We start from the raw sequence: 24326 nt of genomic DNA on the forward strand, positions 1-24326 counted from the left end.
CCTGGGCCTCGGCTAAATGAGAGGACTGGTTAGAAGTCATTACCCACCCCTGTCTCCTGGGCCCTAATAAATGAGAGGACTGGTTAGAGTAAAACAAATTAGTTCGTACAGAAAGACCCCTAAAAAGGTCAGACCCTGGGCCTTGTCTAAATGAGAGGACTGGTTAGTAGGTCATTACCCCATCACCAGACTGGTGAGGAGTCATTACCCTGGGCCTCGGCTAAATGAGAGGACTGGTTAGAGTCATTACCCTGGGCCTCTGCTAAATGAGAGGACTGGTTAGAGTCATTACCCTGGGCCTCGGCTAAATGAGAGGACTGGTTAGAGTCATTACCCACCCCTGTCTCCCTGGGCCTCGGCTAAATGAGAGGACTGGTTAGAGTCATTACCCACCCCTGTCTCCCTGGGCCTCGGCTAAATGAGAGGACTGGTTAGAGTCATTACCCACCCCTGTCTCCCTGGGCCTCAGGTAAATGAGAGGACTGGTTAGAGTCATTACCCACCCCTGTCTCCCTGGGCCTCAGGTAAATGAGAGGACTGGTTAGAGTCATTACCCACCCCTGTCTCCCTGGGCCTCAGGTAAATGAGAGGACTGGTTAGAGTCATTACCCACCCCTGTCTCCCTGGGCCTCGGGTAAATGAGAGGACTGGTTAGAGTCATTACCCACCCCTGTCTCCCTGGGCCCTCAGGTAAATGAGAGGACTGGTTAGAGTCATTACCCACCCCTGTCTCCCTGGGCCTCAGCTAAATGAGAGGACTGGTTAGAGTCATTACCCACCCCTGTCTCCCTGGGCCTCAGGTAAATGAGAGGACTGGTTAGAGTCATTACCCACCCCTGTCTCCCTGGGCCTCGGCTAAATGAGAGGACTGGTTAGAGTCATTACCCACCCCTGTCTCCCTGGGCCCAGGTAAATGAGAGGACTGGTTAGAGTCATTACCCACCCCTGTCTCCCTGGGCCCGGCTAAATGAGAGGACTGGTTAGAGTCATTACCCACCCCTGTCTCCCTGGGCCCAGCTAAATGAGAGGACTGGTTAGAGTCATTACCCACCCCTGTCTCCCTGGGCCTCAGCTAAATGAGAGGACTGGTTAGAGTCATTACCCACCCCTGTCTCCCTGGGCCCCAGCTAAATGAGAGGACTGGTTAGTGTCATTACCCACCCCTGTCTCCCTGGGCCTCAGCTAAATGAGAGGACTGGTTAGAGTCATTACCCACCCCTGTCTCCCTGGGCCCCAGCTAAATGAGAGGACTGGTTAGAGTCATTACCCACCCCTGTCTCCCTGGGCCCCAGCTAAATGAGAGGACTGGTTAGAGTCATTACCCACCCCTGTCTCCCTGGGCCTCAGCTAAATGAGAGGACTGGTTAGAGTCATTACCCACCCCTGTCCCCCTGGGCCTAGGGTAAATGAGAGGGCTGGTTAGTGTCATTACCCACCCCTGTCTCCCTGGGCCTAGGTAAATGAGAGGACTGGTTAGAGTCATTACCCACCCCTGTCTCCCTGGGCCTAGGTAAATGAGAGGGCTGGTTAGTGTCATTACCCACCCCTGTCTCCCTGGGCCTAGGTAAATGAGAGGACTGGTTAGTGTCATTACCCACCCCTGTCTCCCTGGGCCTAGGGTAAATGAGAGGACTGGTTAGTGTCATTACCCACCCCTGTCTCCCTGGGCCTAGGGTAAATGAGAGGACTGGTTAGTGTCATTACCCACCCCTGTCTCCCTGGGCCTAGGGTAAATGAGAGGGCTGGTTAGTGTCATTACCCACCCCTGTCTCCCTGGGCCTAGGTAAATGAGAGGGCTGGTTAGTGTCATTACCCACCCCTGTCTCCCTGGGCCTAGGGTAAATGAGAGGGCTGGTTAGTGTCATTACCCACCCCTGTCTCCCTGGGCCTAGGGTAAATGAGAGGACTGGTTAGTGTCATTACCCACCCCTGTCTCCCTGGGCCTAGGGTAAATGAGAGGACTGGTTAGTGTCATTACCCACCCCTGTCTCCCTGGGCCTAGGGTAAATGAGAGGACTGGTTAGTGTCATTACCCACCCCTGTCTCCCTGGGCCTAGGGTAAATGAGAGGGCTGGTTAGTGTCATTACCCACCCCTGTCTCCCTGGGCCTAGGGTAAATGAGAGGACTGGTTAGTGTCATTACCCACCCCTGTCTCCCTGGGCCTAGGGTAAATGAGAGGGCTGGTTAGTGTCATTACCCACCCCTGTCTCCCTGGGCCTAGGGTAAATGAGAGGGCTGGTTAGTGTCATTACCCACCCCTGTCTCCCTGGGCCTAGGGTAAATGAGAGGACTGGTTAGTGTCATTACCCACCCCTGTCTCCCTGGGCCTAGGGTAAATGAGAGGGCTGGTTAGTGTCATTACCCACCCCTGTCTCCCTGGGCCTAGGGTAAATGAGAGGGCTGGTTAGTGTCATTACCCACCCCTGTCTCCCTGGGCCTAGGGTAAATGAGAGGACTGGTTAGTGTCATTACCCACCCCTGTCTCCCTGGGCCTAGGGTAAATGAGGACTGGTTAGTGTCATTACCCACCCCTGTCTCCCTGGGCCTAGGGTAAATGAGAGGACTGGTTAGAGTCATTACCCACCCCTGTCTCCCTGGGCCTAGGGTAAATGAGGCCTGGTTAGAGTCATTACCCACCCCTGTCTCCCTGGGCCTAGGGTAAATGAGAGGACTGGTTAGAGTCATTACCCACCCCTGTCTCCCTGGGCCTAGGGTAAATGAGAGGCCTGGTTAGTGTCATTACCCACCCCTGTCTCCCTGGGCCTAGGGTAAATGAGAGGGCTGGTTAGTGTCATTACCCACCCCTGTCCCCCTGGGTCTCGGGTAAATGAGGCCTGGTTAGATTTGACCAACATGGTGTAAAGTGCATCAACATCAAGGCTGGGTTTGGAATGGGGAGCCACTCATTAAACAGAGGGACAGTCAACAGCAGAGTCTGACCTTTCACCTCCTGTCTGTGGAAACCCTCCAACGATGGGGAGGACCTGGATTTCATCCTGATCAACAAACACACAAGTCAGGTTATACAACACCCTGCAGTACTCACACACACACACAAGTCTGTAAGGTTATACAAGACAACACCCTGCAGTACTCACACATACAAACACTGAGCACAACTAGTCATACAAATCACACGATTCATTTACAGTTTGTCATCACAAAGGTGCACTCCCAAGCCCCCTAGCTTGGTGAAATCATAGGAGTCTCTAGTACTGACTGACCTGTCAGCTATAGATAGCTGGGTGAAACCATAGGAGTCCCCAGACCTGGAGGCAGAGGCAGCAGAGGAGGCAGCCAGGACAGGGAGAGAAGGCGAGAGGACAGGGCGAGAGGACAGGGCGAGAGGACAGGGCGAGAGGGCGAGAGGACAGAGGGCGAGAGGACAGAGGGCGAGAGGACAGAGGGCGAGAGGACAGAGGGCGAGAGGACAGAGGGCGAGAGGACAGAGAGGGCGAGAGGACAATCACAGCAGAGTCAATTTCTAGACAGCAGCCAGCAAGGTTGTGACTGACTGGTCCACAAATCACCTTGAAATCATAAACTAGTCAATATTTGTAGATAAGTCAGTCACAATTGACCCACAATGCATCAAGGATTTGATTCTCTTGAACAGGGCCGTAAGTGCCACCGGGCAGAGGGTTTAAACATCACCAGAACTAAATAATAACCAAGGTGTGGTCTTCCTCACCAATTATCTCCTTCTGCCACTTCAGGCTCCTCCCTTCTCCCGTCCGAAACAACTTCCTTTTGATTGGATGCCACATGGGCAACAGAAGGCATGGGCTGGCTCAAGGCTGGCTGAGGACTGGCAAGGCCAGCAATCCCATTGGTCATGTCTCCTGAGCTCTCCATGTTCGGTGTGGATGATTTGACACAAGGGACTACATATCCCACGATGCATCTGGGCGGTAGAGGATCAGGGGTCACCTCAGCCTGCCTGTATCCCTCCACCCCTGCCTCCTCCTGGGCCTGTTGCCACTCAGCATCCAGTCTCTCCTGGTCCTGACGGTACTTCTCCTGTACAACATCACACAAGACAACTGTCCAATCAGTTCCCTCAGACTACGGGTAAGTTTAGCCCAGAATTGGTTATTTATCATAACAGACATGGGGCACGAACAGGTCCAATGGAAGCAGCTCCACACTGAATCACTGAAGTCAAAGATCAGTGGCATCTGCTCAGTGTGGTTCCAGGCTAAGTGGCATCTGCTCAGTGTGGTTCCAGCTAAGTGGTATTTGCTCAGTGTGGTTACAGGCTAAGTGGCATCTGCTCAGTGTGGTTCCAGGCTAAGGGTATTTGCTCAGTGTGGCAGTGGCATTTGCTCAGTGTGGTTCCAGGCTGTGGTTGCTCAGTGTGGTTCCAGCTAAGTGGTATTTGCTCAGTGTGGTTACAGGCTAAGTGGCATCTGCTCAGTGTGGTTCCAGGCTAAGTGGTATTTGCTCAGTGTGGTTACAGGCTAAGTGGCATCTGCTCAGTGTGGTTCCAGGCTAAGTGGTATTTGCTCAGTGTGCTTCCAGGCTAAGTGGCATTTGCTCAGTGTGCTTCCAGGCTAAGTGGTATTTGCGTCTTCCTGACCTGTAGGAGGCGCTCCTGCTCCTCCTGCCACTTCTCCTGCCTCCTCCTCTCTTCCTCGGAGTCCCAGGACCAACTGGAGGGGGAGGTGCTGAGGGACGGCACCTGGAGCTAGAGGACATCCCAGAATATTACCCTTCACACCGTCCCCCAATACTCAGTCACAACACCCCCATCACCCAATCCTCAGTCACAATACCAACCCCCCCCAATACTCAGTCACAACACCCCCATCACCCAATCCCCCAATACTCAGTCACAACACACACACCCTTAAGAGCCAGTGTTCCCCCATCTTGTTCCTATGACTTACATCAGATATCGCCGACGCCGATCCTCCTAACAGAGAGAGAGAGGGGGAGAGAGAGTGTTTTAACAGTCAGCCAATGTGAGAATAAATGTTTCCCCAAATCGGGCTCACTTATAATATCACCACATTTATCATCATTCTATTTATGATTTAATAGCACTGCAAACCAAGGACCCAATAGAGCCTTCTGGGTAAATCAGAGCACTGCAAACCAAGGACCCAATAGAGCCTTCTGGGTAAATCAGAGCACTGCAAACCAAGGACCCAATAGAGCCTTCTGGGTGAATCAGAGAGCACTGCAAACCAAGGACCCAATAGAGCCTTCTGAATCAGAGCACTGCAAACCAAGGACCCAATAGAGCCTTCTGGGTGAATCAGAGAACACTGCAAACCAAGGACCCAATAGAGCCTTCTGGGTGAATCAGAGACACTGCAAACCAAGGACCCAATAGAGCCTTCTGGGTGAATCAGAGAACACTGCAAACCAAGGACCCAATAGAGCCTTCTGGGTAAATCAGAGCACTGCAAACCAAGGACCCAATAGAGCCTTCTGGGTGAATCAGAGAACACTGGCCTTCTGTAAATCAGAGCACACTGCAAACCAAGGACCCAATAGAGCCTTCTGGGTGAATCAGAGAACACTGCAAACCCAGGACCCAAGAGCCTTCTGAATGATCTCAAACCACAGCGCCAATCAGCTAGACCATACAGCTGACTCCTGGTGAGGCTGAACACACACAATCACACAGCACACTCACCACACAGGTAGACCATAGAGCTGACTCCTGGTGAGGGTTGAACACACACACACACACACACAGGTAGACCATAGAGCTGACTCCTGGTGAGGCTGACACACACACACACCACACAGGTAGACCATAGAGCTGACTCCTGGTGAGGCTGAACACACACACCACACAGGTAGACCATAGAGCTGACTCCTGGTGAGGCTGAACACAACACACTCACCACACAGGTAGACCATAGAGCTGACTCCTGGTGAGGCTGAACACACACACACACACACCACACAGGTAGACCATAGAGCTGACTCCTGGTGAGGCTGAACACACACACACACACTCACCACACAGGTAGACCATAGAGCTGACTCCTGGTGAGGCTGAACACACACACACACACACACCAACAGGTAGACCATAGAGCTGACTCCTGGTGACACACTCACCACACAGGTAGACCATAGAGCTGACTCCTGGTGAGGCTGAACACACACACACACCACACAGGTAGACCATAGAGCTGACTCCTGGTGAGGCTGAACACACACAGGTAGACCAGCTGACTCCAGGCTGAAACACACACACCCACCACACAGGTAGACCATAGAGCTGACTCCTGGTGAGGTTGAACACACACTCCACACCACACAGGTAGACCATAGAGCTGACTCCTGGTGAGGCTGAACACTCACACACACCACACACACACACACACCACACAGGTAGACCATAGAGCTGACTCCTGGTGAGGCTGAACACACACTCACCACACAGGTAGACCATAGAGCTGACTCCTGGTGAGGCTGAACACACACACACACTCACCACACAGGTAGACCATAGAGCTGACTCCTGGTGAGGTTGAACACACACACTCACCACACAGGTAGACCATAGAGCTGACTCCTGGTGAGGTTGAACACACACACACACACTCACCACACAGGTAGACCATAGAGCTGACTCCTGGTGAGGCTGAACACACACTCACCACACAGGTAGACCATAGAGCTGACTCCTGGTGAGGCTGAAACACACACACACACACACACACACACACCACACCACACAGGTAGACCATAGAGCTGACTCCTGGTGAGGCTGAACACACACACACACACACTCACACACCACACTGACCACACACTCACCACACACTCACCACACAGGTAGACCATAGAGCTGACTCCTGGTGAGGTTGAACACACACACACACACTCACCACACAGGTAGACCATAGAGCTGACTCCTGGTGAGGCTGACACACACACACACACACACTCACCACACAGGTAGACCATAGAGCTGACTCCTGGTGAGGCTGAGGGGAAAAAAACTACATTATGACACTGCCAGCTACAGGAACAGACTGGGTAACCAGGAGCAGACTGGGTAACCAGGAGCAGACTGGGTAACCAGGAGCAGACTGGGTAACCAGGAGCAGACTGGGTAACCAGGAGCAGACTGGGTAACCAGGAGCAGACTGGGTAACCAGGAGCAGACTGGGTAACCAGGAGCAGACTGGGTAACCAGGAGCAGACTGGGTAACCAGGAGCAGACTGGGTAACCAGGAGAGGTCCCGTCTCCAGCTATAGATAAGGTCTATGTGACCAACAAAACCATCTCTGTATTCCCAGTCATTTGAAATCCATCAATTAGGGCCTAATGAATTTGATTTCCTTATATGAACTAAAATCATTGCATTTATATTTGTGTTAAATATATATGAGCAGCAGATTCGAGCACAAACAAGCAATCGCCCGAGTTGATTTAATCTACAAAGCAAATGCATAAACGTCTTAATGACTAATTGAATATAAACCAACAAGCCCCAGCCAACAACAAAGCCTGGCGACAGACATTAACATTGACTGTTACCTTCCTGATTAAAGAACTCTGCTCTCCTTTTCTGGGTTTTCAAAACAATCAGATCATGTTCTACACAGAGGGGAAACAGGAAGTGTGAAAGAGAAGAGGAAGTGAGAGAGTAACTGAGTTTCCGTAGAGTAACATCCGGGAACTACCAGGAAACTGAAAAAAAAAATCTTCAGTCATTTCAAGATACATAGTCTTCAACGTATTCATACTCCTGGACTTATTCCACATTTTGTTGTGTTACAGCCTGAATTCAAAGTTGACTAAATAGATCCCACACACACACACACACACACACACACACACACACACACAATGACAAAGTGTTTTTAGAAATGTTTGTAAATGTATTGCAGTAATCTAATTTCCGTAAGTATTCACACCCCTGAGTCAATTCATGTTAGGGAGTCACCTTTGGCAGCGATTACAGCTGTGAGTCTAAGAGAGTTACACACTTGGATTTCACAATATATATGTACATTATTTAAATTCAAGCTGGTTGTTGATCATTGCTAGACAATCATTTAAGTCTTGCCATATATTTTCCAGCTGATTTAAGTCAAAACTTTAAGCTAGTCCGGAACATTCCGCCTTGGTAAGCAACTCCCGTCTACATTTGGCCTTACGTTGTCATGTGGAAAATTGTTCCTCTCAGTGTCTGGTGGAAGCAGATGATCAGCTTTCCCTCTCGGATTTTGCCTGTGCTTAGCGCCATTGTTTCTTTTTATAATTGATTTTTTTAAAAGCCCTTGCTGATGACAAGCATACCCATAACATGATGCAGCCCCCTCTATGCTTGAACATATGGAGAGCGGAAGTCTGATGTGTCCCAAACATAACTTTGTATTCAGGATAATAAATTCATTATTTGTCGTCATTTTTGTTTCATGTTTAATATTATTTTTTTATTCTATACAGACTTCCTTCTCTTCCCTCCGTCATTTACTGTAGGTTAGTATTGTGGAGTAACAACCATGTTGATCCATCCTCAGTTGTCTCCTGTCACAGCCATTAACCTCAAACTGTTCTAAAGTCACCATTGGCCTCATGGTGAAATCACTGAGTGGTTTCCTTCCTCTCTGGCAACTGAGTTAGGAAGGACGCCTGTATCTTTGTAGTGACTGGGTGTATTGATACACCATCCAAAGTGTAATGAATAACTTCACCTCAAAGGGATATTCAATGTCTGCTTTTATTTAATGTTTACCCATCTACCAATCGGTGCCCTTCTTTTAGGAGGCATTGGAAAACCTCCCTGGTCTTTGTGGTTGAATCTGTGTTTGGAATGCACTGTTTAACCGAGGGACCTTAGAATTGTATGAGCGGGGTACAGAGAGGTGGTGATTATTTATTTTTTTCATGTTAAAAATCACTAATCGCACATAGTATTTAGGCCATAACAAAAGGATTGAATAGTTATTGACCAAAGTCACTACAGCAATTATTTTATTTTATGAATTTCAACAAAAAAAATCTCAAAACATAATTACACTGACATTATGGGGTATTGTGTCGGCCTGTGACATAAAACCTCTATTTTTATCCATTTTAAATTCAGACTAACAAAATGTGGACCAAGTCAAGGGGTGTGAATACTTCCTGAAGGCACTGTCAAGTCCCAGTCAATTCATTCATTACCTTTACTTCGGACAGTCAGAGGATCGTCCTGAAAACCTCCCTTCCTGCTCTTAGAGGTCACCCCCTAAGAAGGGAAAAGACACAGAGATTTACATTATTCGGATGTTTTTGGAACCCGTTTCCTTCATCACTCAAATCATGTCAGTAAATGCGTTAGAGATGTCAACACTGATTGTATGAAAAAAAAGTGTCACACATTGACCTCTTGTCCGTTGATCTGGGCCAGTTTCACCATCGTTGCATCTCCACTGGTATCAGTTGGACCTGTAAGTGTCAGAACACCACTGGTCAGATGGATGATCGAGGCCCGGTCCCACAGGGCCTCTGACCCAGTCCGTCACAAGACAGGCCCGGTCCCACAAAGGGTTTACAAACATTGATTCACAAAATCAGTAGACACTACAGGAAGGCAAGTGACAAACAGAGCTCCCAGCAGGCCAGGGAGAGGTGGTGAGGGACACACAGAAACAGAGCTCATAGCAGGTCAGGGGGTGGGGGGAGTGGTGAGGGACAAACAGAGCTCCCAGCAGGTCGGGGGGGGGTGGTGAGTGAGGGACAAACAGAGCTCCCAGCAGGTGGTGGTGGGGGAGTGGTGAGGGACAAACAGAGCTCCCAGCAGGTCAGGGGGGGAAGTGGTGAGGGACAAACAGAGCTCCCAGCAGGTCAGGGGGAAGTGGTGAGGGACAAACAGAGCTCATAGCAGGTCAGGGGGGGAGAGTGGTGAGGGACAAACAGAGCTCCCAGCAGGTCAGGGGGGGGGGAGGGAGTGGTGAGGGACAAACAGAGCTCCCAGCAGGTCAGGGGGAAGTGGTGAGGGACAAACAGAGCTCATAGCAGGTCAGGGGGAAGTGGTGAGGGACAAACAGAGCTCATAGCAGGTCAGGGGGAAGTGGTGAGGGACAAACAGAGCTCATAGTAGGTCAGGGGGAAGTGGTGAGGGACAAACAGAGCTCCCAGCAGGTCAGGGGGGAGTGGTGAGGGACAAACAGAGCTCCCAGCAGGTCAGGGGGAGAAGTGGTGAGGGACAAACAGAGCTCCCAGCAGGTCAGGGGGAGTGGTGAGGGACAAACAGAGCCCCAGCAGGTCAGGGGGGGGGGGAGTGGTGAGGGACAAACAGAGCTCCCAGCAGGTCAGGGGGGAGTGGTGAGGGACAAACAGAGCTCCCAGCAGGTCAGGGGGGAGTGGTGAGGGACAAACAGAGCTCCCAGCAGGTCAGGGGGGAGTGGTGAGGGACAAACAGAGCTCATAGCAGGTCAGGGACAAACAGAGCTCAGCAGGGGGGAGTGGTGAGGGACAAACAGAGCTCCCAGCAGGTCAGGGGGGGGGGAGTGGTGAGGGACAAACAGAGCTCCCAGCAGGTCAGGGGGAGTGGTGAGGGACAAACAGAGCTCCCAGCAGGTCAGGGGGGGAGTGGTGAGGGACAAACAGAGCTCCCAGCAGGTCAGGGGGGAGTGGTGAGGGACAAACAGAGCTCCCAGCAGGTCAGGGGAAGTGGTGAGGGACAAAAACAGAGCTCCCAGAGCTCATAGCAGGTCAGGGGGGAGTGGTGAGGGACAAACAGAGGGACAAACAGAGCTCAGCAGGTCAGGGGGGAGGTGGTGAGGGACAAACAGAGCTCATAGCAGGTCAGGGGGGGAGTGGTGAGGGACAAACAGAGCTCATAGCAGGTCAGGGGGAGTGGTGAGGGACAAACAGAGCCAGCAGGTCAGGGGGGGAGTGGTGAGGGACAAACAGAGCTCATAGCAGGTCAGGGGGGAGTGGTGAGGGACAAACAGAGCTCATAGCAGGTCAGGGGGGAGTGGTGAGGGACAAACAGAGCTCATAGCAGGTCAGGGGGGAGTGGTGAGGGACAAACAGACAAGCTCATAGCAGGGGGGGAGTGGTGAGGGACAAACAGGCTCAGCAGGGGGGAGTGGTGAGGGACAAACAGAGCTCCCAGCAGGTCAGGGGGAGTGGTGAGGGACAAACAGAGCTCCCAGCAGGTCAGTGGTGGGGGAGCAGGTCAGGGGCTTCTTTTAGCAGGTCAGGGGGGGTGGTGAGGGACAAACAGAGCTCCCAGCAGGTCAGGGGGAAGTGGTGAGGGACAAACAGAGCTCCCAGCAGGTCAGGGGGAAGTGGTGAGGGACAAACAGGCTCCCAGCAGGTCAGGGGGAAGTGGTGAGGGACAAACAGAGCTCCCAGCAGGTCAGGGGGAAAGTGGTGAGGGACAAACAGAGCTCCCAGCAGGTCAGGGGGGAGTGGTGAGGGACAAACAGCTCCCAGCAGGTCAGGGGGAGATTTGGTGAGGGACAAACAGAGCTCCCAGCAGGTCAGGGGGAAGTGGTGAGGGACAAACAGAGCTCCCAGCAGGTCAGGGGGGGGAAGTGGTGAGGGACAAACAGAGCTCCCAGCAGGTCAGGGGGGGGGGAAGTGGTGAGGGACAAACAGAGCACCCAGCAGGTCAGGGGGAAGTGGTGAGGGACAAACAGAGCTCATAGCAGGTCAGGGGGAGAGTGGTGAGGGACAAACAGAGCTCCCAGCAGGTCAGGGGGGAAGTGGTGAGGGACAAACAGAGCTCCCAGCAGGTCAGGGGGAAGTGGTGAGGGACAAACAGAGCTCCCAGCAGGTCAGGGGGAAGTGGTGAGGGACAAACAGAGCTCCCAGCAGGTCAGGGGGAGTGGTGAGGGACAAACAGAGCTCCCAGCAGGTCAGGGGGAAGTGGTGAGGGACAAACAGAGCTCCCAGGGGGGGGAAGTGGTGAGGGACAAACAGAGCTCCCAGCAGGTCAGGGGGAGTGGTGAGGGACAAACAGAGCTCCCAGCAGGTCAGGGGGAGTGGTGAGGGACAAACAGAGCTCCCAGCAGGTCAGGGGGAGTGGTGAGGGACAAACAGAGCTCCCAGCAGGTCAGGGGGAGTGGTGAGGGACAAACAGAGCTCCCAGCAGGTCAGGGGGAGTGGTGAGGGACAAACAGAGCTCCCAGCAGGTCAGGGGGAGTGGTGAGGGACAAACAGAGCTCCCAGCAGGTCAGGGGGAAGTGGTGAGGACAAACAGAGCTCCCAGCAGGTCAGGGGGAAGTGGTGAGGGACAAACAGAGCTCCCAGCAGGTCAGGGGGAAGTGGTGAGGGACAAACAGAGCTCCCAGCAGGTCAGGGGGAAGTGGTGAGGGACAAACAGAGCTCCCAGCAGGTCGGGGGGGGAGTGGTGAGGGACAAACAGAGCTCCCAGCAGGTCAGGGGGAGTGGTGAGGGACAAACAGAGCTCCCAGCAGGTCAGGGGGAAGTGGTGAGGACAAACAGAGCTCCCAGCAGGTCAGGGGGGAAGTGGTGAGGACAAACAGAGCTCCCAGCAGGTCAGGGGGGAAGTGGTGAGGGACAAACAGAGCTCCCAGCAGGTCAGGGGGAAGTGGTGAGGGACAAACAGAGCTCCCAGCAGGTCAGGGGGAAGTGGTGAGGGACAAACAGAGCTCCCAGCAGGTCAGGGGGAGTGGTGAGGGACAAACAGAGCTCCCAGCAGGTCAGGGGGAGTGGTGAGGGACAAACAGAGCTCCCAGCAGGTCAGGGGGAGTGGTGAGGACAAACAGAGCTCCCAGCAGGTCAGGGGGAAGTGGTGAGGGACAAACAGAGCTCCCAGCAGGTCAGGGGGAAGTGGTGAGGGACAAACAGAGCTCCCAGCAGGTCAGGGGGGAGTGGTGAGGGACAAACAGAGCTCCCAGCAGGTCAGGGGGAGTGGTGAGGGACAAACAGAGCTCCCAGCAGGTCAGGGGGGAGTGGTGAGGGACAAACAGAGCTCCCAGCAGGTCAGGGGGTGGTGAGGGACAAACAGAGCTCCCAGCAGGTCAGGGGGGGAGTGGTGAGGGACAAACAGAGCTCCCAGCAGGTCAGGGGAGTGGTGAGGGACAAACAGAGCTCCCAGCAGGTCAGGGGGAAGTGGTGAGGGACAAACAGAGCTCCCAGCAGGTCAGGGGGAGTGGTGAGGGACAAACAGAGCTCCCAGCAGGTCAGGGGGAAGTGGTGAGGGACAAACAGAGCTCCCAGCAGGTCAGGGGGAAGTGGTGAGGGACAAACAGAGCTCCCAGCAGGTCAGGGGGAAGTGGTGAGGGACAAACAGAGCTCCCAGCAGGTCAGGGGGGAAGTGGTGAGGGACAAACAGAGCTCCCAGCAGGTCAGGGGGAAGTGTGAGGGACAAACAGAGCTCCCAGCAGGTCAGGGGGAGTGGTGAGGGACAAACAGAGCTCCCAGCAGGTCAGGGGGAAGTGGTGAGGGACAAACAGAGCTCCCAGCAGGTCAGGGGGAAGTGGTGAGGGACAAACAGAGCTCCCAGCAGGTCAGGGGGAAGTGGTGAGGGACAAACAGAGCTCCCAGCAGGTCAGGGGGGAGTGGTGAGGGACAAACAGAGCTCCCAGCAGGTCAGGGGGAGTGGTGAGGGACAAACAGAGCTCCCAGCAGGTCAGGGGGGAGTGGTGAGGGACAAACAGAGCTCCCAGCAGGTCAGGGGGGGAGTGGTGAGGGACAAACAGAGCTCCCAGCAGGTCAGGGGGAAGTGGTGAGGGACAAACAGAGCTCCCAGCAGGTCAGGGGGAAGTGGTGAGGGACAAACAGAGCTCCCAGCAGGTCAGGGGGAAGTGGTGAGGGACAAACAGAGCTCCCAGCAGGTCAGGGGGAAAGTGGTGAGGGACAAACAGAGAGTGGTGAGGGACAAACAGAGCTCCCAGCAGGTCAGGGGGAAAGTGGTGAGGACAAACAGAGCTCCCAGCAGGTCAGGGGGAAGTGGTGAGGGACAAACAGAGCTCCCAGCAGGTCAGGGGGAGAGTGGTGAGGGACAAACAGAGCTCCCAGCAGGTCAGTGGTGAGGGACAAACAGAGCTCCCAGCAGGTCAGGGGGGAGTGGTGAGGGACAAACAGAGCTCCCAGCAGGTCAGGGGGAAGTGGTGAGGGACAAACAGAGCTCCCAGCAGGTCAGGGGGGGAAGTGGTGAGGGACAAACAGAGCTCCCAGCAGGTCAGGGGGAAGTGGTGAGGGACAAACAGAGCTCCCAGCAGGTCAGGGGGAAGTGGTGAGGGACAAACAGAGCTCCCAGCAGGTCAGGGGGAGTCTCACACCGTTGTTACCATAGCTGTACATCCATGGTGAGACTGCCTTTCTGCAGGGCGGAGGTCATCATGCCCTTCCACTGGCTGTGGCTCATCTCTGCCACCCTGTGGACAACAGACACTATCTCATCACCTGCACGGAGCTGGCACAACTCTGCAGGACTACCTGGAGGGAGAGGAGAGGCTTTCACTATGTTGAGGCAAGCTACACGACAGAGAGAGGAGGAGCTACAGGACAGCAGGAGAGAGAGGAGGAGCTACAGGACAGTAGAGAGAGAGGAGGAGCTACAGGACAGCAGTAGAGAGAGAGGAGGAGCTACAGGACAGCAGTAGAGAGAGAGGAGGAGCTACAGGACAGCAGTAGAGAGAGGAGGAGCTACAGGACAGCAGTAGAGAGACAGAGGAGGAGCTACAGGACAGCAGTAGAGAGAGAGGAGGAGCTACAGGACAGCAGTAGAGAGAGAGAGGAGGAGCTACAGGACAGCAGTAGAGGTCAGGGAGAGAGCAGGAGGAGCTACAGGACAGCAGTAGAGAGAGAGAGGAGGAGCTACAGGACAGCAGTAGAGAGAGAGGAGGAGCTACAGGACAGCAGTAGAGAGAGAGGAGGAGCTACAGGACAGCAGTAGAGAGAGAGGAGGAGCTACAGGACAGCAGTAGAGAGAGAGGAGGAGCAGGACAGCAGTAGAGAGAGACAGAGGAGCTACAGGACAGCAGTAGAGAGAGAGAGGAGGAGCTACAGGACAGCAGTAGAGAGAGAGGAGGAGCTACAGGACAGCAGTAGAGAGAGGGAGCTACAGGACAGCAGAGAGAGGAGGAGCTACAGGACAGCAGTAGAGAGAGAGGAGGAGCTACAGGACAGCAGTAGAGAGAGAGAGGAGGAGCTACAGGACAGCAGTAGAGAGAGAGAGGAGGAGCTACAGGACAGCAGTAGAGAGAGAGAGGAGGAGCTACAGGACAGCAGTAGAGAGAGAGAGGAGCTACAGGACAGCAGTAGAGAGAGAGAGGAGGAGCTACAGGACAGCAGTAGAGAGAGAGAGGAGGAGCTACAGGACAGCAGTAGAGAGAGAGAGGAGGAGCTACAGGACAGCAGTAGAGAGAGAGAGGAGGAGCTACAGGACAGCAGTAGAGAGAGAGGAGGAGCTACAGGACAGCAGTAGAGAGAGAGAGGAGGAGCTACAGGACAGCAGCTACAGGACAGCAGTAGAGAGAGAGAGGAGGAGCTACAGGACAGCAGTAGAGAGAGAGAGGAGGAGCTACAGGACAGCAGTAGAGAGAGAGGAGGAGCTACAGGACAGCAGTAGAGAGAGAGAGGAGGACAGGACAGCAGTAGAGAGAGAGGAGGAGCTACAGGACAGCAGTAGAGAGAGAGGAGGAGCTACAGGACAGCAGTAGAGAGAGAGGAGGAGCTACAGGACAGCAGTAGAGAGAGAGAGGAGCAGCTACAGGACAGCAGTAGAGAGAGAGGAGGAGCAGCTACAGGACAGCAGTAGAGAGAGAGGAGGAGAGCTACAGGACAGCAGTAGAGAGAGAGAGGAGGAGCTACAGGACAGCAGTAGAGAGAGAGAGGAGGAGCTACAGGACAGCAGTAGAGAGAGAGAGGAGGAGCTACAGGACAGCAGTAGAGAGAGAGGAGGAGGAGCTACAGGACAGCAGTAGAGAGAGAGAGGAGGAGCTACAGGACAGCAGGAGAGAGAGAGGAGGAGCTACAGGACAGCAGTAGAGAGAGAGAGGAGGAGCTACAGGACAGCAGTAGAGAGAGAGAGGAGGAGCTACAGGACAGCAGTAGAGAGAGAGAGAGGAGGAGCTACAGGACAGCAGAGAGAGAGAGGAGGAGCTACAGGACAGCAGGAGAGAGAGAGAGGAGGAGACAGGACAGCAGTAGAGAGAGAGAGGAGGAGCTACAGGACAGCAGTAGAGAGAGAGAGGAGGAGCTACAGGACAGCAGTAGAGAGAGAGGAGGAGCTACAGGACAGCAGAGAGAGAGGAGGAGCTACAGGACAGCAGTAGAGAGAGAGGAGGAGCTACAGGACAGCAGTAGAGAGAGAGGAGGAGCTACAGGACAGCAGGAGAGAGAGAGAGAGGAGCAGCTACAGGACAGCAGTAGAGAGAGGAGGAGGAGCTACAGGACAGCAGTAGAGAGAGAGAGAGAGCTACAGGACAGCAGTAGAGAGAGAGGAGGAGCTACAGGACAGCAGGAGAGAGGAGGAGCTACAGGACAGCAGTAGAGAGAGAGGAGGAGCTACAGGACAGCAGTAGAGAGAGAGAGGAGGAGCTACAGGACAGCAGTAGAGAGAGAGGAGGAGCTACAGGACAGCAGGAGCTACAGGACAGCAGAGAGAGAGAGGAGGAGCTACAGGACAGCAGAGAGAGAGGAGGAGCTACAGGACAGCAGTAGAGAGAGAGGAGGAGCTACAGGACAGCAGTAGAGAGAGAGAGGAGCTACAGGACAGCAGCTACAGGACAGCAGTAGAGAGAGAGGAGGAGCTACAGGACAGCAGTAGAGAGAGAGGAGGAGCTACAGGACAGCAGTAGAGAGAGAGGAGGAGCTACAGGACAGCAGTAGAGAGAGAGGAGGAGCTACAGGACAGCAGTAGAGAGAGAGAGGAGGAGCTACAGGACAGCAGTAGAGAGAGAGGAGGAGCTACAGGACAGCAGTAGAGAGAGAGAGGAGCTACAGGACAGCAGTAGAGAGAGAGGAGGAGCTACAGGACAGCAGTAGAGAGAGAGGAGGAGCTACAGGACAGCAGTAGAGAGAGAGGAGGAGCTACAGGACAGCAGTAGAGAGAGGAGGAGCTACAGGACAGCAGGAGAGAGAGAGAGGAGCTACAGGACAGCAGAGAGAGAGAGAGAGAGCTACAGGACAGCAGAGAGAGAGAGAGAGCTACAGGACAGCAGGAGAGAGAGAGAGCAGCTACAGGACAGCAGGAGAGAGAGAGAGAGCAGCTACAGGACAGCAGAGAGAGAGAGAGCAGCTACAGGACAGCAGGAGAGAGAGAGAGCAGCTACAGGACAGCAGGAGAGAGAGAGAGCAGCTACAGGACAGCAGGAGAGAGAGAGAGCAGCTACAGGACAGCAGGAGAGAGAGAGCAGCTACAGGACAGTAGAGAGAGAGAGAGCAGCTACAGGACAGTAGTAGAGAGAGGAGCTACAGGACAGCAGTAGAGAGAGAGAGGAGCTACAGGACAGCAGTAGAGAGAGAGAATGAGCTACAGGACAGCAGAGAGAGAGAGAATGAGCTACAGGACAGCAGAGAGAGAGAGGAGCTACAGGACAGCAGGAGAGAGAGAGAGCAGCTACAGGACAGCAGGAGAGAGAGAGCAGCTACAGGACAGCAGAGAGAGAGAGAGCAGCTACAGGACAGCAGGAGAGAGAGAGAGAGCAGCTACAGGACAGCAGGAGAGAGAGCAGCTACAGGACAGCAGGAGAGAGAGAGAGCAGCTACAGGACAGCAGAGAGAGAGAGAGCAGCTACAGGACAGCAGTAGAGAGAGAGAGAGAGCTACAGGACAGCAGTAGGAGAGAGAGAGAGCTACAGGACAGCAGAGCTACAGGACAGCAGTAGAGAGAGAGAGCAGGAGGAGCTACAGGACAGCAGGAGCTACAGGACAGAGAGAGAGAGAGGAGCTACAGGACAGCAGTAGAGAGAGAGAGCTACAGGACAGCAGTAGAGAGAGAGGAGCTACAGGACAGCAGGAGAGAGAGGAGCTACAGGACAGCAGGAGAGAGAGAGAGCAGCTACAGGACAGCAGGAGAGAGAGAGAGCAGCTACAGGACAGTAGGAGAGAGAGGAGCTACAGGACAGCAGTAGAGAGAGGAGCTACAGGACAGCAGTAGAGAGAGAGCAGCTACAGGACAGCAGTAGAGAGAGGAGCTACAGGACAGCAGTAGAGAGAGGAGCTACAGGACAGTAGTAGATGGTATTTCCAGTCACACCTGACGGACCCAGAGGAACAGTATAAGGTTATAGATCCTGATTACAGATATCCAGAGTGGTTCTGACTAGGTCTCTGTTGCAGGGTAAGTCACACCTCTCACAGGTCTGTTTAAACATTCATGAGTATCTCCCTGTACTGTAGGTAATGGACATCGAAGGAACCACCATTATGTCATTACTAACGACCCAGCCACGGTCAATTCAACCGTTTCTAGCACCAAGACACCTTTAGACTAAAACATATCTCCCCCCAAAAAAAGATAAATATTCAGCTGTTTGTTCAAACTTCTATTCATCCATTACTTACTGTTGTTGCTACATTTCTGTTGACATCTTACCTACTAAGCTCTTATTGGATTACAACCAATGCTAACACGGTAGACAGGACATAGGTGTCCCCATCCATCCCTGAAGGAGGGGAGTGGTGGAGTCAACTCACCTGGTTGGATGCCTCCGACTCTTGCTCCTGTCGAGTCCCAGTGAGTGTTGAAACCAAAGTGTGGTCGACTGTTAATCTTCAAGGTAAGACTCACTCTGTCACTGTGACGTACCTGAGGAGGAGACACAAGGTGAAGGTGACACCTGGAGATTCGATGTGCCACGAAACCAGACCCCCTGCTCCGAATGGCTACTCCAGGCTAGCGTCTCTGTCCGGAAGCAAACACCAGTTAGCCTAGCCTCGTGCTACACCCATCTCCCAGCTAGTTGAAGAGGTCCATCAGTCAATTTCTTGGGCTACACTACCTATTTTGACAATTGGCCTGGACCCCTTTTACGACACGGAGCCCTGCCAATCCCGACTGGTCTGCCGACGTAACCGTCCGAGGAGGCTACCGTCGCGACGTCCCTCTAAAGCCAGTCTGCTAGCCCGGCCCGCTAGCTGTCTGAATCGCCGTGTCAACAGCTCGCCTAGCTACTCAGTGGACTCTATGATCAGTTGGCTACTCATGCCTCTCCCTAATGTCAATATGCCTTTTCCCATTGCTGTTTTGGTTAGTGATTACGGTCTTATTTCACTGTAGAGCCTCCAGCCCCGCACAATATGCCTTAGCTAGCCCTTACGTTCCATCTCCCACACGAGGTGACCTCACCTGGTTTAAATGGTGTCTCTAGAGACAAAACCTCACTCATCATTACACAATGCTTAGGTTTACCTCCACTGTATTCACATCCTTGTCTGTACATTATGCCTTGAATCTATTCTTCTGCTCCCAGAAACCTGCCCAGAACCCCCCGGCACACACAAAACCTTGCTTCACACAATGCCTAGGTTTACCTCCACTGTATTCACATCCTACCATACCTTTGTCTATACATTATGCCTTGAATCTATTCTTCTGCTCCCAGAAACCTGCTCCTTTTACTCTGTTACGAACACACTAGACGACCAGTTCTTATAGCCTTTACCAATACCCTTACCCTACTCCTTCTCTAGTGATGTAGAGGTTAACCCAGGCCCTACAGCCCCACTCCCATTCCCCAGGTGCTCTCATCTGTTGACTTCTGTAACCGTAAAAGCCTTTGGTTCATGTTTGTTAACATCAGAAGCCTCCTAAGCTTGTGCTGAAGCATCGAATAAAACTCTGCCAACCCTGATGTCCTAGCCGTGTCAATCCTGGCTTAGGAAGACAAAAACCCAGAAAATGTCCATCCCTAACTATAACAATTTCTGGCAAGATAGAACTGCCAAAGGGGGCGGAGTTGCAACCTACTGCAGATATAGCCTAGAGTTCTGTGCCCAAACAATTCAAGCTTCTACTTTTAAAAATCCACCTTTTCAGAAACCAGTCTCACCGTTGCTGCTTGCTATATAGACAACCTTCTTCCCCCAGCTGTGCTCTGGACACCATATGTGAATTGATTCCCCCCCCATCTATCTTCAGAGCTCGTACTGTCAGGTGACCTAAACTGGGACATGCTTAACACCCCGGCCGTCCTACAATCTAAGCTAGATACACAAATTATCAATTAACCTACAAGGTGAAACCCCAAATCCGTAAACACGGGCACCCTCAGATATCCTGACCAACCTGCTCTCTAAATATCTCTCTACTGTCTTCAACCAGGGATCTCAGTGACCACTGAGTCATTGCCTGCGTCCGTAATGGGTCTGCAGTCAAGCGGCCTCCACTTATCACTGGCAAACGCTCCCTGAAACACTTCTGCGAGCAGGTTTTTCTAATCGACCTGGCCCGGGTCTCCTGTAAGGATATTGACCTCAACACGTCAGTAGAGGATACCTGGTTATTCTTTAAAAATACTTTCCTCAAACCAACTTAAATAAGCATGCCCCATTCAAAAAATGTACAACTAGGAACAGATATAGCCCTTGGTTCACTCCAGACCTGCCCAGCACAAAAACATCCTGTGGCGGACTGCATTAGCATCGAATAGCCCCCGCGAGATGCAACTTTTCAGGGAAGTTAGGAACCAATATACACAGGCAGTTAGGAAAGCAAAGGCTAGCTTTTAACAGAAATTAGGATCCTGTAGCACAAACTCTAAAAAAAGTTCAGGGGAACCTAAAATCCATGCAGCTGCCCACTGCACTGAGGCTAGGAAACACTCACCACCGATAACACTACGATAGAGAATTTCAATAAGCATTTTTCTACGGCTGGTCATGCTTTCCACCTGGCTACCCCTATACCGGTCAACAGCTCAGATCCCCCACAGCAACCTGCCCAAGCCTCCCCATTTCCCCTTCACCCAAAAAACGGATGTTCTGAATGAGATGAAAAATCTGGACCCCTACAAATCAGCTGGGCTAGACAATCTGGACCCCTACAAATCAGCTGGGCTAGACAATCTAGGCCCTCTAAAATTATCCCCCACCATTGTTGCAACCCCTATTTCCAGCCTGTTCAACCTCTTTCATATCGTCTGAGATCCCCAAAGATTGGAAAGCTCCCGCAGTCATCCCCCTCTTCAAAGGGGGAGACACTCAAGACCCAAACTGATACAGACCTATATCCATCCTACCCTGCCTCTCGAAGGTCTTTGAAAGCCAAGTCACAAACAGATTTAGAATCCCACCGTACCCTCCCCGCTATGCAATCTGGTTTCAGAGCTGGTCACGGGTGGACCTCAGCCACGCTCAAGGTCCTAAGCGATATCATAACCGCCATCGATAAGAGAACTGTGCAGCCGTATTCATTGACCTGGCCAAGTCTTTAGACTCTGTCAATGACCACATTCTTATTGGCAGACTCAACAGCCTTGGTTTCTCAAATGACTGCCTCGCCTGGTTCACCAACTACTTCTCTGAAGAGATAGAGTTCAGTGTGTAAAATCGGAGGGTCTGTTGTCCGGACCTCTGGCAGTCTGTATGGGGGGGGTGCCTCAGGGTTCAATTATCGGGCCGACTATTTTCTCTGTATATATCAAAGATGTCGCTCTTGCTGCTGGTGATTCTCTGATCGAACTTGACGCAGACGACACCATTCTGTATACCTCTGGCCCTTCGTTGGACACTCAACTAACCTCCAGACGAGCTTCAATGCCATACAACTCTCCTTTCTTGGCCTCCAACTGCTCTTAAATCCAAGTAAAACTAAATGCATGCTCTTCAACCGATCGCTGCCCGCCCGTCTAGCATCACTACTCTGGACGGTTCTGATTTAGAATATGTCTACCAAATAACTACAAATACCTAGATGTCTGGTTAGACTAAACTCTCCTTCCAGATTCACATTAAACATCTTAAACATCTCCAATCCAAAATTAAATCTAGAACTGGCTTCCTATATCGCAACAAAGCCTCCTTCACTCATGCTGCCAAACATACCCTCGTACAACTGACTATCCTACCGATCCTTGACTTAGGAGAGTCTGCAACACTACTCAGCAGATTGGATGCAGTCTTTCACAGTGCCATCCGTTGTGTCACCAAAGCCCCATATACTACACACCACTGCGACCTGTACGCTCTCATTGGCAGGCCCTCGCTACATATTTGTCACCAAACCCACTGGCTCCAGGTCATCTATAAGTATATGCTAGGTAAAGCCCCACCTTATCTCAGCTCACTGGTCACCATAGCAGCACCCACCCGTAGTACACGCTCCAGCAGGTATATCTCACTGGTCACCTCCAAAGCCAATTCCTCCTTTGGCCGCCTTTCCTTCCAGTTCTCTGCTGCCAATGATTGGAACGAACTGCAAAAATCACTGAAGCTGGAGACTCATATCTCCCTCTCTAACTTTAAGCATCAGCTGTCAGAGCAGCTTACAGATCACTGCACCTCTATAAAGCCCATCTGTAAATAGCCCAACCAACTACCTCATCCCCAAATTGTTATTATGCTCCTTTGCACCCCAGTATCTCTACTTGCACATTTATCTTCTGCAACATCTACCACTCCAGTGTAATTGCTATATTGTAATTTTTTCGCCACAATGGCCTCTTTATTGCCTTCCCTCCCTTGTCCTACCTCATGTGCACACTGACTTCCCTATTGTGTTATTGACTAGGTTTGTTTATTCAATGTGTAACTGTGTTTGTATCGCACTGCTTTGCTTTATCTTGACCAGGTTGCAGTTGTAAATGAGAACTTGTTCTCAACTGGCCGACCTGGTTAAATAAAGGAGAAATAAACAGTTGGGTAAAACTCTGGCCCTAATTAAGACAGTCCAGGTACGGATGATGTGTTTCACAAGGTATAGACTGTTGAGCTCACCTGTGCAGAGCCATTCTGTCTGACTGAGACAGGGATGCTGGGCAGGAGAGAAGGGGGTAAGGGTTTGGGGTGGGTGGCAGGTCCAGGAACCCCTCTGGTCTTCAGGATGGAGGGCTGGGTCTGAATCCCACCCTCTACTTCCTGGTTCACACTGCTCCGATTGGCTGTGGCCCAGGGCAGAGCCCTGACAGCGACCTCTGAGATAGTGACCATTTTCTGGGGGCGTGTGGAAGCAGTCTTCTCCAACTGTAGGTAGAAGACAGGGCAGAGTTGTACAGGGTCAGTCATAGTAGTATGATGGGTGCAGTGTAAAGTGTTGTGTCCCTGGAGAAAATTAGGATGAAGTGCTTTGCTCAAGGGCACATTGACAGGTTTTTCACCTTGTCTGCTCGGGTATTGAAACCAGCGACCTTTCGGTCACCTGCCGCCCCCTCTAACCACTAGGCTACCTGCCGCCCCCTCTAACCACTAGGCTACCTGCCGCCCCCTCTAACCACTAGGCTACCTGCCGCCCCCTCTAACCCACTAGGCTACCTGCCGCCCCCTCTAACCCACTAGGCTACCTGCCGCCCCCTCTAACCCACTAGGCTACCTGCCGCCCCCTCTAACCCACTAGGCTACCTGCCGCCCCTCTAACCCACTAGGCTACCTGCCGCCCCCTCTAACCCACTAGGCTACCTGCCGCCCCCTCTAACCCACTAGGCTACCTGCCGCCCCCTCTAACCCACTAGGCTACCTGCCGCCCCCTCTAACCCACCAGGCTACCTGGCCCCCTCTAACCCACTAGGCTACCTGCCCCCTCTAACCCACTAGGCTACCTGCCGCCCCCTCTAACCACTAGGCTACCTGCCGCCCCCTCTAACCACAGGCTACCTGCCGCCCCCTCTAACCACTAGGCTACCTGCCGCCCCCTCTAACCACTAGGCTACCTGCCGCCCCCTCTAACCACTAGGCTACCAGGCTACCTGCCGCCCCCTCTAACCACAGGCTACCTGCCGCCCCCTCTAACCACTAGGCTACCTGCCGCCCCCTCTAACCACTAGGCTACCTGCCGCCCCCTCTAACCACTAGGCTACCTGCCGCCCCCTCTAACCACTAGGCTACCTGCCGCCCCCTCTAACCACTAGGCTACCTGCCGCCCCCTCTAACCACTAGGCTACCTGCCGCCCCCTCTAACCACTAGGCTACCTGCCGCCCCCTCTAACCACTAGGCTACCTGCCGCCCCCTCTAACCACTAGGCTACCTGCCGCCCCCTCTAACCACTAGGCTACCTGCCGCCCCCTCTAACCACTAGGCTACCTGCCGCCCCCTCTAACCACTAGGCTACCTGCCGCCCCCTCTAACCACTAGGCTACCTGCCGCCCCCTATATAGGGAACAGTCTCTTTTCAATTATACTACTGCATTATTCATAGGAGATGGAAGAGGATCAGGAAGCACACGGTAACAAGACCCCACACACAAACCTCTCCCTCCACATACTACCAGGGAGAACTACAA

At 52.9% G+C, this 24326-nt stretch overlaps 1 protein-coding gene across 1 annotated transcript in view; it reads right to left on the reverse strand.

The window, feature by feature from the left end:
• Window positions 1-1790: 1790 nt before the first annotated feature.
• LOC112241736 (LIM domain only protein 7) overlaps window positions 1791-24326 on the reverse strand; it is a 49576-nt gene continuing 27040 nt past the window's right edge. The window contains exons 14-25 of the mRNA XM_042313980.1: window positions 22827-23072; window positions 18588-18699; window positions 14297-14381; window positions 14225-14238; window positions 9349-9410; window positions 9147-9210; window positions 7512-7571; window positions 4849-4916; window positions 4581-4688; window positions 3693-4021; window positions 3226-3270; window positions 1791-2997 (exon numbers count right to left, since the gene is read on the reverse strand). Coding sequence (XP_042169914.1) covers window positions 2796-2997; window positions 3226-3270; window positions 3693-4021; window positions 4581-4688; window positions 4849-4916; window positions 7512-7571; window positions 9147-9210; window positions 9349-9410; window positions 14225-14238; window positions 14297-14381; window positions 18588-18699; window positions 22827-23072 — 1395 coding nt within the window. The 3' untranslated portion in view covers window positions 1791-2795. The remainder of the gene's footprint in view (window positions 2998-3225; window positions 3271-3692; window positions 4022-4580; window positions 4689-4848; window positions 4917-7511; window positions 7572-9146; window positions 9211-9348; window positions 9411-14224; window positions 14239-14296; window positions 14382-18587; window positions 18700-22826; window positions 23073-24326) is intronic.

Source organism: Oncorhynchus tshawytscha, unplaced genomic scaffold (genome assembly GCF_018296145.1).
Source record: "Oncorhynchus tshawytscha isolate Ot180627B unplaced genomic scaffold, Otsh_v2.0 Un_contig_6654_pilon_pilon, whole genome shotgun sequence".
Classification (NCBI taxonomy): Eukaryota; Metazoa; Chordata; class Actinopteri; order Salmoniformes; family Salmonidae; genus Oncorhynchus; species Oncorhynchus tshawytscha.